The sequence below is a fragment of the Syngnathus scovelli genome, chromosome 11, assembly GCF_024217435.2.
Source record: "Syngnathus scovelli strain Florida chromosome 11, RoL_Ssco_1.2, whole genome shotgun sequence".
NCBI classification, from domain to species: Eukaryota; Metazoa; Chordata; class Actinopteri; order Syngnathiformes; family Syngnathidae; genus Syngnathus; species Syngnathus scovelli.
In genome coordinates this window covers 10,467,640-10,482,071 of record NC_090857.1, presented here as the reverse complement: position 1 = coordinate 10,482,071, position 14,432 = coordinate 10,467,640, and the positions used below count along the sequence as shown (strand labels likewise).

At 38.3% G+C, this 14,432-nt stretch overlaps 1 protein-coding gene across 2 annotated transcripts in view; it reads right to left on the bottom strand.

Moving 5' to 3' along the window:
- Positions 1-5,513, bottom strand: part of pax7a (paired box 7a) — a 43,762-nt gene extending 38,249 nt beyond the window's left edge. Inside the window, exons 1-4 of one of the 2 annotated variants that reach the window (XM_049733988.1) lie at positions 5,054-5,513; positions 3,552-3,787; positions 2,061-2,205; positions 1,714-1,842 (exon numbers count right to left, since the gene is read on the bottom strand). In XM_049733988.1, the coding sequence (XP_049589945.1) occupies positions 1,714-1,842; positions 2,061-2,205; positions 3,552-3,787; positions 5,054-5,138 (595 nt within the window). In that variant the 5' untranslated portion in view covers positions 5,139-5,513. The remainder of the gene's footprint in view (positions 1-1,713; positions 1,843-2,060; positions 2,206-3,551; positions 3,788-5,053) is intronic. The other variant, XM_049733989.1, reaches the window with a different exon arrangement.
- Positions 5,514-14,432: the final 8,919 nt, after the last annotated feature.

The window sequence follows — 14,432 nt, the reverse complement described above, 5'->3', positions numbered from 1 at the left end:
GCAGGGGAGGAAAAAAGAGAAGACAAATAGAGAGAGCGTTTTCACGCTATCAACTGATTCCACTCCATCGGGCCATTATATGAAATTACAAAACTATCTAGCAGCGGGGCGTGCTGAATAATTCATTTCCTTTTTATGGGTCCCCCTTGCCCTTTTGTCCAAAGTTTCCTGGCGTTTGTTTGAGGGAGAATGGACGTGCCAGTGCGGCGCTTCTCGCTGCTCTGCTTTCCAGGATTTTGCTTTTGTGGCTCGGTGCAAGAAAAAAAAGTATCAATGGAAGGAAGGTTTGTTGAGGTTCGTCTTCAAGATGAATAGGGGAGTTGTAGCTATGTATTATTATTATTATTATTAGTATTATTATTATTATTATTATTATTATTATTATTATTATTATTATTATTATTATTATTATTATTATTATAGGGTGAAATCCAAATCCCGCGTGGTATCTAGGTGCGCGTTTACGCAATTACACGCGAGTGACCGAGAAATCCGAACTCGAAATCATTGTATACACAAAACATTAGGGATGATCGTAAATTATTGCACTGCATAGCAAAGGTTTTAAAATTGTATAGAAGGTTTTTAACATTTTTATTTATCGTTAGTTATTTATAAACTATCAAAACGAAATATTCATTTTTTCATAATCACCACTACTTTCAATTAATGATTGGCATTTTTTATATGCTATACTATAGGCCTGTACACATTTAATTTAATCCCGATGTTCCAGCTCCAAATTTGGGAGGTGTGCGTAATTACGCACAAGTGATAAGACACGCGGTCATTCAGGATAATTTTCACAATGTTGGGCGTTCGTGTAATTATCCGAGGGTGACCAAAAAAATCAGTCTAAAGTGATTGAAAATTCAAATATATTCATCCATCCATTTATCCATCCATCAACCGCTTCTCACGATGCACATAAAATAGGATCCCCAGTAAGTCCATTATATTATGTATATTTAGCATTACAGTATTTACAGTAATACATATAAGAAATGCTACGTTTTTAAATATATTGTTTACTCCAATTTTTTAAAAATATATTATTTACTCCAAATCATTATACATTCAGTATACATATAATTTACTGCTAAATATTTATTAAATTCCGATTTATGTACAAAATGATCACAATTACTTTAAAAATTAAGGAGTAGAATTCTTAAACTATGTATTGTCAACAGGACTTTTCTCCACACCTTTCAAATATTACAATGATTTCCCTACACATGGCTAGAAAGTACATACATCTTTCTGCTAATATAATGGAAAAATCCATAGCTATCCAAAATGGAAGCATTTATGGAAGCAACTAACCTCATTGATTTCAACTTAAAAGTAACAAGTGGTGAAAATATGACTGTGGGTCAGCAGCCGTTTAAGGGGGGCTTTTTTTTACGGGTTGGGGGGATGGGGAGGGTCAAAGCAGCACACCGCGAATGAATGGCTGAACGTGTGAACGAATGAGGCGCAATTGGCCAACACAAATTAATTTCCTGCCGCTAAATACCTTCGTGCCAAGACTCTCATAAATAATGGATTGAATGAGCAAAGGAATCAAGTCCCACGAGGACGCCTCGGAGGAAAGTACATTTGGACAAATTTGGGCAAATCTTCCCATACGAGCCGGGAGGAGGCTGACAAGACATGCAAGTGGTAGATATATAGAGAAGCCATTAAGGGCCCATAAGGTTGCTAACTTACATTTATCACCGAGGATGCCATCGATGCTATGCTTTGTTTTCTTTTCTCCGTCTTCATCCTTCTTATCACAGTCATCCTCGTCATCTTTTTTGCCAAATCGGGCCCTCAAAACGCGGCTGATGGAGCTCACTAATGACAAGAAGGTAAATGGGTGATTAGCCCTTCAAACCCACAACACAACCAAATCATCTTATTTGAAGGACACTGCACAAATGTCAAGCATATTTTGCAGGCATATTTTTTCCTCTTTAAAAAAAAAAAAAAAAAAATCAAGCAGTTAGACGACAAGCGATTCTGCACTTGTAGGCTCCTATGATAAGGTTATTAAAAGAAGAATTGCAGCTTACCAGATGAAGCCTCACCTGAAGGAACTGTGCTTCTGTCGCACACCCCGTCCTTCAGCAGCTTATCCCGGATCTCCCAGCTGAACATGCCCGGGTTCTCTCGCTTGTACTCCTCGATCCTCTTCTCCACGTCGGGAGTGGCCACCTGCTGCAAGTTGACAGGGGGGGGGGGCAATTTAATTGGTGCCATTTCATGGTGGGACACGCAGTCATACACAGATGAAAAAAAAAAAAAACTCTTGGGGAACTAAAAAAGGAATTTACCTTGGAATAACTTGAAAATATTGACATTTATGACAAAGTTATTTAGACAACAAAGCAAGTTTTTGCTTCAAAACAATTTGCTGAGTTGTTTTTGTAAGTTATGAGATAATAGAAGGGGCAATTAGTTCTGTAAACTACTATTTGTTTATTGAAAATGAGAGAAAGGCACTTGTCATTTTATCAAACTTAATTTTATTGAATTCTTCACCTTCAAATTTGATTGAATTTTGATAACTTGAAATTTTGAATCATCACTCTTGAGTGTATCACTATAATATTTATCACCGTAACATAACATATTGCTCACTTTTCCTCATGCAGATGAAGAATTGTACAGAATGACAATACAAGAAAATATACACACATGCATATTAAAAACACTTTTATGGGCTGATGCTATTATTAAAATTGGCTGGTGTTCCTAATTGTATGACTGGATGCTGTATGTTATAATGTCAATTGTGGCTTTTGTTAAGATTGTTTTTAAAATACAAAAAATAAAATGAGGGATACATAACGTAATAAAAGATGGTCATCTAACTTATTGAATAAAACATTTTAATTGCACATTTTTTTTAGTCTCAGTGTAGTGTTTGATTGTGAAGGTTCATTTACAGTAAATGCTATAGCCAGTTTGTATATGACTATAAATGAATAGATAGTATCACAAATTAAAACAATTATGCAGTATAGCACTATTGGATCTCATCACATTGTGCAAATGTACCCAATGCTATATCAAGTAACTATAGAAATCATTATTATTATTTTTGACGTAGTGAAGAGTTGACAAAGGATGCAATAATAGTCGTAAAGTTAGTGATTCAAGTGTAGTGACACACGCACGCACACCCACACACACTTACACGTTCAATTTTATTGATTGTTGTGATTGCTGATATAGCTTACTGTGCTCGTGTACCTAATGATATGGCCGTTCTCAAGCTCAACAAATGAATTACAAAAGCAAAAGAACAGACAAATCTGTAAAAAAAATATTGTAAAACGAGGAGAGAATGTTTAATTTTTTTTCCGCATTATTTACCTGTTTATATGGCACCAGTTGCATAGATGGATCAATTATGAGAGGTAATTATGGCCATGACGTTGACACAACTAATTGCAATGAATGCCATTGAAGCGCGCAGGTGTCCCTATAATGCTGGGTCCGCAAAGTGCACGCTTTTCTGCACGGAAGCCCCCCGCCCCCAATACCTCAACCCCACTTACCCTGGGCTTGCTGCCTCCGATAGCCCCCGGGCGGATGGAGCCGGTCTCCTGGTAGCGGCACAGGATCTTGGACACGCAGCCGTGCGAGACGCGCAGTTGTCGCGAGATGACGCACGGCCGTATGCCGTGGTGGGCCATCTCCACGATTTTGTGCCGGATGTGGTTTGGCAGGGGCCTCCCGTTGATGAACACGCCGCCCAACTGGTTGACCCGGCCCTGGCCCAGTGGGGTGGACACTGCGTGGGCGACATTAGTGTCAGAACATGTACAGCAAAAAAACAGAACAAAACAAAACCCCACGCGTGTATAATTTCTTTTTTTAAAATATGTGATGCACAGATTCAGTGTGTCATTCAACGTGCATGCACCCGAGCCCACTCCACGCGCTCCAATTCCACGTCTCAAGAGTCAGTGAAGAGTCTGACACTTTGCCACCTTGATTATTCCTAGTCATGCTGTCCAAATATTGATGTGATCCTCCAACGTTTCTCCCGTGGCTTATTTGCCATTTGCTGCGGCGGCCCTCTCGAGCAAATCCACGGCCAACTTGCAAACGCGACACGCGCATGTGTCTGTGTGTATGTGCGCGCGCGCGTTTTCCTTCGCCACTTGAGCACGAACGCGGGCCTAATGGGAAAATGGTTGCCATAAATGCATGCAAATACAAAAAGTGGTCGTCAGACGTATCCTCCTCAACGTCCCACTGCCGTATGCTGCAGACAGCTTGAGTGTGCGTGGGGAGTTGTCGCCAAATTAACAATTAGATTGCCTCTTTTGGCGGCGCCGAGCAGTAATGCGTCTATTTTAATGCTATTAAAATAGACACTTGTGTTATTGGTTGTTATTGTTGCTTTTGAGGCGTACGATCAAAAAAAAAAAAAAAAAAGCCCATTTGTGGTCGTTCCAAAATGCTCAATAAAGAGCATTACAGAAAAATACGCACGGCGTTGTTTTAAAAATAACATTAAAAAGAACATTTGCAGCATGTCGTCTACGTGATATAACTAATAGGAATAGTAAAAACACGTGACAACTTCGATGTGTAAGAAAAATGTACATTTGTGATCCTTCACACGAAGTTGATCTGAACATAGGAAATATTATTTTAAACCGATTTGTGTTCTAATAGACCGCTACTGTTATTTTTCCTACAAATAATGTTTTAAAAATGTTTTTGAATATATATATATAACTTTGGGTACAGAAAATGCCTATATGATAAATCAAAACGTGATTTTTTTAACGATATCAGTAACAGTAGTCTATATAATAGACATGATTTTGAAACGTTTTAAAAAAAACTTGGATTTTGTTTCTTTAATTAGATACGTGACCTTCATGTAGGCCCGCGTGCAAAAAAATGTAAACCTAAAGAAACAAAAAATAAGTATTCGATTTTCTTATTTCTTCTTTTTTAATTTAATTTTTTTGATTTACTACACACTTGTAACCTTAATGCGAGCGTCTCCAACCAGACCCAAAAAGTCTCCGTGTCCGCTCACCTTCCAGGGGGAAGCCAGTCCGCGGGTAGTTCTGACCCGGTGTGGGGCGCACCATTCGAGGCACTGTTCCGGGTAAAGTAGCCATCCCACAGCTACTCGCTCAGCAGTAGCGCCAGACAAAATAAAAAACAAACAAAAACAAAAAACGCGAGGACTCGAAGCTGCTCACACAAAGTCCAAAATGCAAGGAATGTGTTGGTGGAGGGTTTAAAAAATGGGGAAAAAAGAAAAGAAAAAAAAAAGACTGAAATGAAAAATATGCTGTGAAATTCCAATTCCAGGTGGACTGACTGGACAAGGTTCACATAAGTGAAGGGAGGGGGGCAGGAATTAAAAGTAGAACAGCAATGGTATATTTAGAAAATATTGATAATGAGTCAAGAAGGCAATTGGGAGTTTGGCAAAAGCAGGCCCTCTTGTCCCTTTGGTGCATTTGGCGTGAGTGTAATGTGTGCTGGCTGCGTGGAAGTAGTTGAAGTGGGCAACTTTGGTGCACACATCGTGGGAGGAGACAAGCGCGCGCTCCCATAGGCTGCCGTGGCCTTTTCCTTTTCGCACTCAAAGCCAGTGGGCTCAGCCTGCAGCCCTGGCGACCAATCACAGGGCCGCGTTGGACTTTTTAATGCACTGCTGCCACCGCCAACATCCTCATCATCCTCTTCATCATTATCCCCAGCAGCCTCCTCATCCTCCATCACAAGAGCCTGCACACAACTGTTCAATGGAAATTGAGAAATTAATATGAATCCAAGTGTACCTTAAAACGTGTACCTTAAAAAATAAATAAAATTAAAAATAACATGACACTTATTTATAAAAACATTTCATATAATCGAAAGAAAAATACTGAATGCCAAATATCAAGAATTAAAAATGTATTTATTATTAATTGTCCTAACCTGCATTGTGAAGATTGAACATTTTAAATTACATTTTTGTAAAAATAAATAAATAAATAAATAAATAAATAAATAAATAAAACGTCCACATTATATTGGCGCATTAAATTAAGTCCGCATTCTAGGGCAATGTAAAATTTGTGATGTTGTTTTTTTTTGACCCGTCAATTATTGAGTACAATTTCAAAATGTAGTTTTTATTGAATAAGGAAATGGCTAATTGCTACATTGACAAATCCTAGCTTGACTTTTCCCCGGAGAGTAATTGCTTCATAGTTGAATATATACATGTATAATTACACTTTGTGTGTGTGTGCACCACTATTTAGAGACGCCGTGTTGTGTCAGCCAATTGCCGTGCACAGTTACTCCTGATGGAGGGCAAATTTCCACAAAAACATTTTTAAGCAGCAACAATTAGGGGAGTGTGCTGGGGGTGAAATGGCGATTTCACATATGCAGATGCAGCGTGAACCGAGGTGGGGAGGATGTAGGAGCCCCGTCTTGACCCTCCGAACTATGTTGCCCGAAGAGAGAAGGGAGGGGGGCTTAGCCAAGCATCAATCATGTGACAACCATACAACAGTCATGGCAAGTTAATGTTGGTTTTACAAGGAATCAACAGTTAATGTTGTAAAAAACATATTTACAGTATTGCCTACTTTTCTTTTTAATGTCCAGTATCCTACTAATTAGTATTTGCAACAATTGTGAAACACTTGTCACCTGTTGTAAAAGTGTAAAAAGAAGCTAACTGCTGTTTGTAATCAAATATAAAAACGACAATAAATGGTGTACTCACCATGATCGAGGTAATTTAAGAACATGTATATTTTTTATATATGTCATTATTTTTCCCTGGCCCCCAAAGAACTGATTTATATAATTAAATGTGTAAAGTGAAAATTTTGAGTGTTTTTGTTCCAACTCTTGATTTGCAGTAGTCAAGAAATTTGCAGGGTGTTGTTCAAATAATAATAATAACCCCCAAAAATTATTGCATATAATGACAAGGGGGAAGGCGTCCTTATTGTGCATTTCACAGTTTGCTACCAATGTCCCTTTCAAGTTCATCAATTCTTCAAGCATTCTTGAGCTTTGGAGTTCCTTGTAGTGTCATTGTGTCCACTAGTGAGCGACTGAATTTTTTTTTTTCATCTTCCTCATGTGAGCATACAAACACTTTACAATCTTATCTTCATCTTCAAACGTTTCCGTCTTCTTATTTGCGTCACAGCAAATTAGCAAAGTTTCTTTTTATGCTTGTAGGTGTCATGTTTTATCTTCATAATGTTCAGTACAAAGCAAAGATGAAGAAAGACACTATGAAAAGACATCGCTTGGCTTTGTCTCCTTTGTGGGCAGATAAAAAAAGGGTGGAGAGATTGTCGTTCAATTAAAGGCAAGGGCGGTTGATATAAAAATGTAAAAAAAAAAAATCAGCGGGATGATTACTCGGTGTGCTTCTGAGGCGAGTGTTTTCACATAGACATGGCTCACTTTGAGGTGTAAATTTTAGATATCTATGTCACAATATGTAATTTGGAAGAAAAAAAACAATTGTGGACTGCATGATTTAGTTTAGACAAGAGCTGAACAATTAATGAAATTCCAAATTGACATCCCGGTATATTTAGTTGTTTGGGGGGCTTTTAATGTTTAGTTGCTTCAAGTTGTAGTGATAAAGCCACAGATTTGTTTTCAATTTTGCAATATTGTTATAATTTCATTTATGACTTTCTGATTTGTTCATGCCACACGAGGAAAAAAAATAGTCTTTCTTTTGTGTCATAATTTATTGCTTGTGTTTGTTAAAGAATACATGGGAGGAGGACCTTTAAAATAAATAATTGCACATTGAATCACAATCGTAATATTGAGGGGGGGGGGGAATATTGCAAATAGATCCAAAATTATCAACTATGAGGCAGACATGCTAACCACTAATGCAGTGTGCCGTCGCAAGGTCATAAACACTAAATGTTGCAATAATTTGCTTAATGTCCAATTCTATGGTATTAGTGTAGCATTGGAAGAAACCCGCGTCCGCCAGCAAAAAAAAAAAAAAAAACAAGTTTGAGTTTTCTCTTTATTTCAATCAATAGTTATCCTCAAGGCCTAATTCTATTCTTATGAAGGACATAATTAGTGCTCCACATTGACAAGAAGAGATGGAGATGTGCTTAAAATATCACTTTGTAACATTCCTCTACTAAGAGAGCAAACTGTGAGAAATTGGCGCTCTTAAAAAAGGAGACTGTGGCCCAGGTTTTTAGCGCTCTTCCGCAAACACGAGCGCTAACAACCGTGCGATAGATAACGGTCAGACTTGTATGCACGTGTTGTGTTTTTAACCACCACTTCCTCTACATCCTTGTTAACTTGTTGAGACAACTTCACATCTGCTTGAAATTATCCATCACTTCCTTGTTGGAAATATTTTATCACGACAGAAGAGAGAAGAGGCGTACCAAGGAGAAATGTCACTTCGGGTTGTAATTGAATGAACGGGACATGATGGGAGTTGCGCAGGTGTGACGAGGGAGCCTAATGAGGGAAGCGATGACACGGACATTCCTCATTTGGAACACGTTAGCCTGTATCACTTGAGGTCAGTCGGGGTCAAAGCAAGGTTCATTCACTCTTTACATACTGGCTAACCACCATATTGCTACCACCTGCATCATAAAATGACAAACGCAAGAGGTTTAGCAGAAAGCACAGTGGAACATCAATTTAACAAAGTAAAAACGGGAGGCCGATTGGTCTTTCAATATATTAAATAAATATAAAAAAAGTTTTAAAGTTGAATTTTATTTGGTCAAGCACCAGGAGAGAACAAAAATCCTTGAGTCGTGCCTGCAACCAACATGGCCGACGCCTTGCCTTGTGTGGGAAAATTGCCCCTGCCAACATGGCCGCCACGTTGGTCGACCTACATCTTTTACCATGTGTTCATTTTACTGTAAATCTGTGACAATACAACTTGGTAATATGTAATATGATCGAGATTCCGCTTTACAGCAGTAACTGACTGTGCCTCATGACCAAGTATTCTCACACTGCTGTGTAAACAATTTTATTGCACACCTTTTAAGACCTAAAATTCCGTTTGTCCAGACAGTCTTAAATCAAACACCCCCAACATGGAAAAATGTTGGAATACTATGTTCCATTTCCTGTGTTATGTTCATCATTATACACTATTACTCTTTTCCAATATCCTGTTGTGGGATCACAAAAATAGAAAGACACGAAAAAAACAATTATCCATGCAGGTATTAATGATATAGGAGGAAAAACATGCATGAATAGGAAAAATATGCAAACAATAAGTTTAACGCTCTTCCTCTCAAACTGTTTGCAACACTGTGTGGCCAAAGAGAAGGAACGACAAAAAGAGGTGTGAGGAAAAACAACATGTGCCAAGTTGACGTGTGAGTCTGCCATTTGACTTATGAGTGCAAAGTAGGGATGTCCATAACTCAAAGTGGTGATCAAACACAGTCAAAAGCCACTTAAGGGTGGGCAACTGCCTGCAGATCCCCAAGGAGATTAAAACGAGTGGTTTGTTTTGCAGAGCGACCACTTATGAGCGACGGAAAAATACAACAAAACAGTTTTTTAATATGTTACGTACAAAACATCAAACGGCTCGGATCTTTTTCTCCAAGAATTCAGCTTTGGGAGTTTGAACCGACTCAACAGCGCCTCCGGTGGTTGCATTCAAATCATGCATACATCCGGTCCAAAACGACAGAATTCTTACTTTAATGAATTGAATATTGTGATAAACCCTAATGAGTATTTTTGTCGATACAGTTAGTGCAGGCGACATCAGCTGGTTGGGTGCAGGTGGGTCGGGCAGAACGTGTGACACATCCTGCCGCTGTTCATTACGTGTGTCCATGTCCTACCGAGCAGGCCATGAGCATCACTCGGTGACGTCAAATGGAGGATAATGGGGGGGGGGAAATGAAGGCTAATCTGCACCTCGTGGCAGCTGGAACCCAAAATCCACTGAAAAAACCATGCTCGGAGCATCCAATCAGAGTTTGCCAATGTGAACATTTGTCTTATGTGGAAGCCCGAAGGAACTAAGAGCTAACAAGTGGAAAATACGAGGCACATGACAATGTACTGATGACGATGGGCTGCTCTCACTCCAAAAGAGCAACAATGCTTATTGATGCCTCGCTAAAACAATGTTATAAAACTCGTTTATCTGTGTTGACATTTTTATTCAAATAGTCATGAGAGTTGAGTTTGATTCATAGTCTGTCTGATCTTGTGTCTTTGATGATTCGCCTCACAAATGACCAAATGATCAAATATGAGTCATGGTCGTCTAAACTGACCCCAAAGATCAGATAGCTGCATCTTCAGTGAACTCAAATGGACCTGAGGAGTCGAGGCAAGCAAACAATTGGGTGTGGCAGTTAACCCCGTGTAGATCTCTTACAATGGTGTAAATGAAATTTGGATATAAATAGTTTAAAATGTTATCTTTTTTTAACTGCAAAGGGTTATATTGATGGGAGAAGTGCAGGGAAATATTTTCCACTGGGAAAATCCCACTCTGGGTGCCATGCTCTTGTCTCATTCTCATTCAGTCACTCTTAATAGTACTGCGGAGAACTGCGATTACTTGTGACAAGACACACTAACAAGTGTGTTGATATGGAATTAGCCTTTTCTTGGATCAGTAGTGAGTTTGTTTGGAGAAGAATACTCACTATGTGTGTACATGTCAATAGTACTGACTCACAGCTCCAAACAATGACCTGTAGGGGTCACTGGGGTCACTCTTAGGCCCCTTGTTGTTTTTACTTTCGCGTAACGATCTGCGTTGATTTAAAAAATTCCACACTTTATTTTCAGATGATATTCAGTTTTGCAGTAATGAGTTAGAAGAAAAATGGTGTTGTAAAATAAATAAATAAATGAATAAATGAATAAATAATAATTGTTAATGTAAACAAATCTAAATAGGCCTATGTCATCTTTGCAAATCGTCATTACAGAAAATTGTCATTTTTGTGTGAATTATAGTAAATGTATGTTAACTTGGGAAAATAATATGTTGTAGACAAAATTATGTAAATCTCTCACAGTACTTTTTGAATCCTATTTGTAGTTAAAAAGTTATTGAACATGTGTGACTTGGCCATGAGTTGTGAAATTCTTCTTTGTTTGTATCTGCGTGTCTATATTATACTATACTGCACCCTTGGTGACCAAGTCACTCACATCTGGAACAAATAAAACAATCTGGAACAAATAAAGCAATTTCTATTCATTTCTAGACTCATTTCAGTGTACCGAGAATGGTCACCTTTATGTTTACAATTGAAATGGTAATAGGAACAAGACACGGTTCAGATCGGTCAAACCCAATCAGGACTGCGTTTAAACATTTCTAGACAGAATGTTATGCTGAAACAATGACAATATGACAAGAATTGCTAACTTTGAGGTCTACACACTTTTTAGACACCCTTCACTGTGATTGATAACTGAGTTAAGTACTTAGTAAACATCATCAACTTTCAATAAACGTGTCATGGCAGTTCATGCTTAACACAATTTGCCACTTTTGATCTTCATAAATGGTTTGGTTTTCCAGTTTCACAATTAGCATATTCTATTAAATTTCAATGAAAACAGTGCGAGCGAAATGTGACATGCCACTAATAGATGCCGACGAAAGTACATATTGTACGAGATTTGTAAAGAAGCTTTTGATTTGGTTATGACTTGGAGCATAGTAAAATGTGTGACTAACTACGTCCAAAGGGCGGTTTCCAGTGGCGGGTTTGAGGACGTACACTAGTTCCCATGGTCCCGTAATTGAATGAACGTAATATGTTGAAAGAAATCGACCTAAAAAAAATAACTTGGGCACCATATTTTTGTCAACGTTCACAGTGATTGACTCAAAGATTGACTCCTGTCGAGCTCCTTGTTAAATGGAAAACAATGTGGAAAGATACTGTTTATGTTGTCTGTTTACTAGCATGAATCAAACTCACAAGTTGCTTTTTTTTTTTAAATAGTCATGAGAGGGGTAAAAAAAAAAATGGCTAAATTAGCCACAATGACAATTGCAATCAACAAAGATGACCTATGATGAACTCAAATGAATCGATAATTACTATCAACCAGTCTGCCTTATCAAAAGACATCCATTGCCTAGATGTCATCAATGTGCAAGTAATAAATCTCTATTGCATTAAGAGTATGTTTAAAGCACAAAATTGTGTTGTCAAGCTTTCCAACAGGCCTGAAATGACCATGGGGGCTTTAGACCATTAAAAATATACATTGGGGATCTTTTTCTAAAAATGTCAAAGAGGAAGGTACAATGCTACTGCAACTCTCCAATTTGCATGTCAAACTACAAATATAAAGAAAAATACTGAGTTTCACTGGGGGTTTCTGGCAACATTTTATTACAGCAGCTAGTGTAACAATCCATTTTACGCATCCAAGAATGTGCCTGCGTGTGTGTGTGTCATGTGACAGGACCAAAATGTTTGGGTATCACGCTCTGATGTGCATGCCAAATCCAGTTGTCCTTTCACACAAGCTAGCAGTGTACTGCTTGGCTAGCAGAGGTTCAAGCAGAACACCGCTGGGATGGAGGTCACAACCTACCGCAGACAGACTTTGGTTCTCGCACTGATTATACCGCTGCTGTGAGTTTCAATTCCACCTACTGTATGGATGCCGAAGTTGAGATTGCCGTGGAAAGCTATGTATTGGAAATAAAAAAATTGCTATTCAACTCAAATCAAGGGTTTCAACTCGTGGGGTTTTAGATTAAGGTTTAGGGTTTACAATTAGGGTTTCAAATGTATCTTTCAAAAATCAAGGGTTAGCGTTTGAAGCGTATGTTATGGTTTTCATGAGAGCGTTTTTAAATTGGGGTTATAAAAAAGGGTTTGAGTTTCAAGATAGGGTTGCCAGAAAGGGTACATGTTTTAACCCGTGGTCAGGGTTTGAAATTAGAGTTTTAAGCCACAGTTGAGGTTTTGAAAGTAAGGTTTCAAAACCAGGTTAGGGTTGTCAGATGAGCTCAGTGGCGTTTGGGCCGCCATATTTTTGCCACTTTGTTTTGATTGACGTAAACATGAGAGCACATGTTTTTCCATTTCCAAGAAAAAAAAATACATTTTTTGCTTTAAGACTGCAAGAGTATGTAAATTTTAGCACGAGGGAAAAAGAAGTCTCTTTGTTAATGAAGATGAAAGTAATGTCACCATTTTGCATGCTATTCCAATTAGTCTCACCACAACCATCTGAAAGAACCTTCCGGAGACGAGAGATCACTTGACCGCCCCCTGTGACCAAGCCCGTCTTTTTATTAGGTGCTCCCTGCGAGCAAAACATCTACCGAGGACTTGAGCTGGACACAGATGACAAGAGACGATCGCAATCCAGACATGTGATTAGTTTCTGTCAGTTTATGGCAAATTCCAGCTAGTTGGTTCCGTGTTCATAGAATCAAGGTTTCATTGTATGTCTCGTATCACTTTTTTATTCTTATAATGCCAAAAGTCAAATCAACTTAGTTTTCTTGGTTTCAAAGGATCAAAAGGGGCCACAAACACCAAAGGGTACCGTTTGATGCACTCTAAAGGTGATATGATTGATAGTTAAATTTTTAGTTGAAGATTTCAGAATCAGACACAAATATTTTAGTACAAGAGTGTTAAAAGATTTTCAATTTACGTTTCCCTCTAAATGATTCCCCTTTTGTGGTTTTTTGGGGTCAATCAAAACAAACCTCAAGTAAAGGCACATTGAATGTACTCGATGCAATGAAAGCAGTCAGTATTCTTCGGTGGCTTCACCAACTCTACTGTTTGTCAGGCAAAAAAATCAATTCAACACATTGGATGATCAATCAGAATGTGAGGACATTTACAGGAAAATAAAATGTACTACTCTCATGGTTCCTTCTTTGGTTATTCATAGAGTGCAAAATCCATTGATTTTCTCTGTTAATGTGTCTTAGAAAATGTGCTTGTTTGCTGTGGCGTAAGTAAGCAGTACCGATGAATAGCCGATTACCAAGGGAAGTTAATGTTAGGGAGTCTGTCTGGTCGTTGTGATTGTTTTTTTTTTTTCATGTTTCAGTTGAGCTACACCTCTTCTAATAGATGAGCTGTCGTCTTGAATGATGTCTTCATTAACATATAATATGAGACTTCAGCCTCACTTTCGATAACATCAAAATAATCATTCCCAAATGCACTCAAGTAAGCTAGTAAGATAGCTAGCGAGCTAGCCGATTCGTTCCTTTCATTGGTTTCTCTGTATAAGCATAAACTGTTATTAGCTGTATCGCAGATTTTCCAGTCTTGTCAGATGTGTTAAGATGAGCAAAAAAAAAAAATAATAAAAAAAAATATCCTGTGAAGTGTACAGAGAATCTCTGGATGGATGGATGAAACCAATACAATCCCTCACAAATA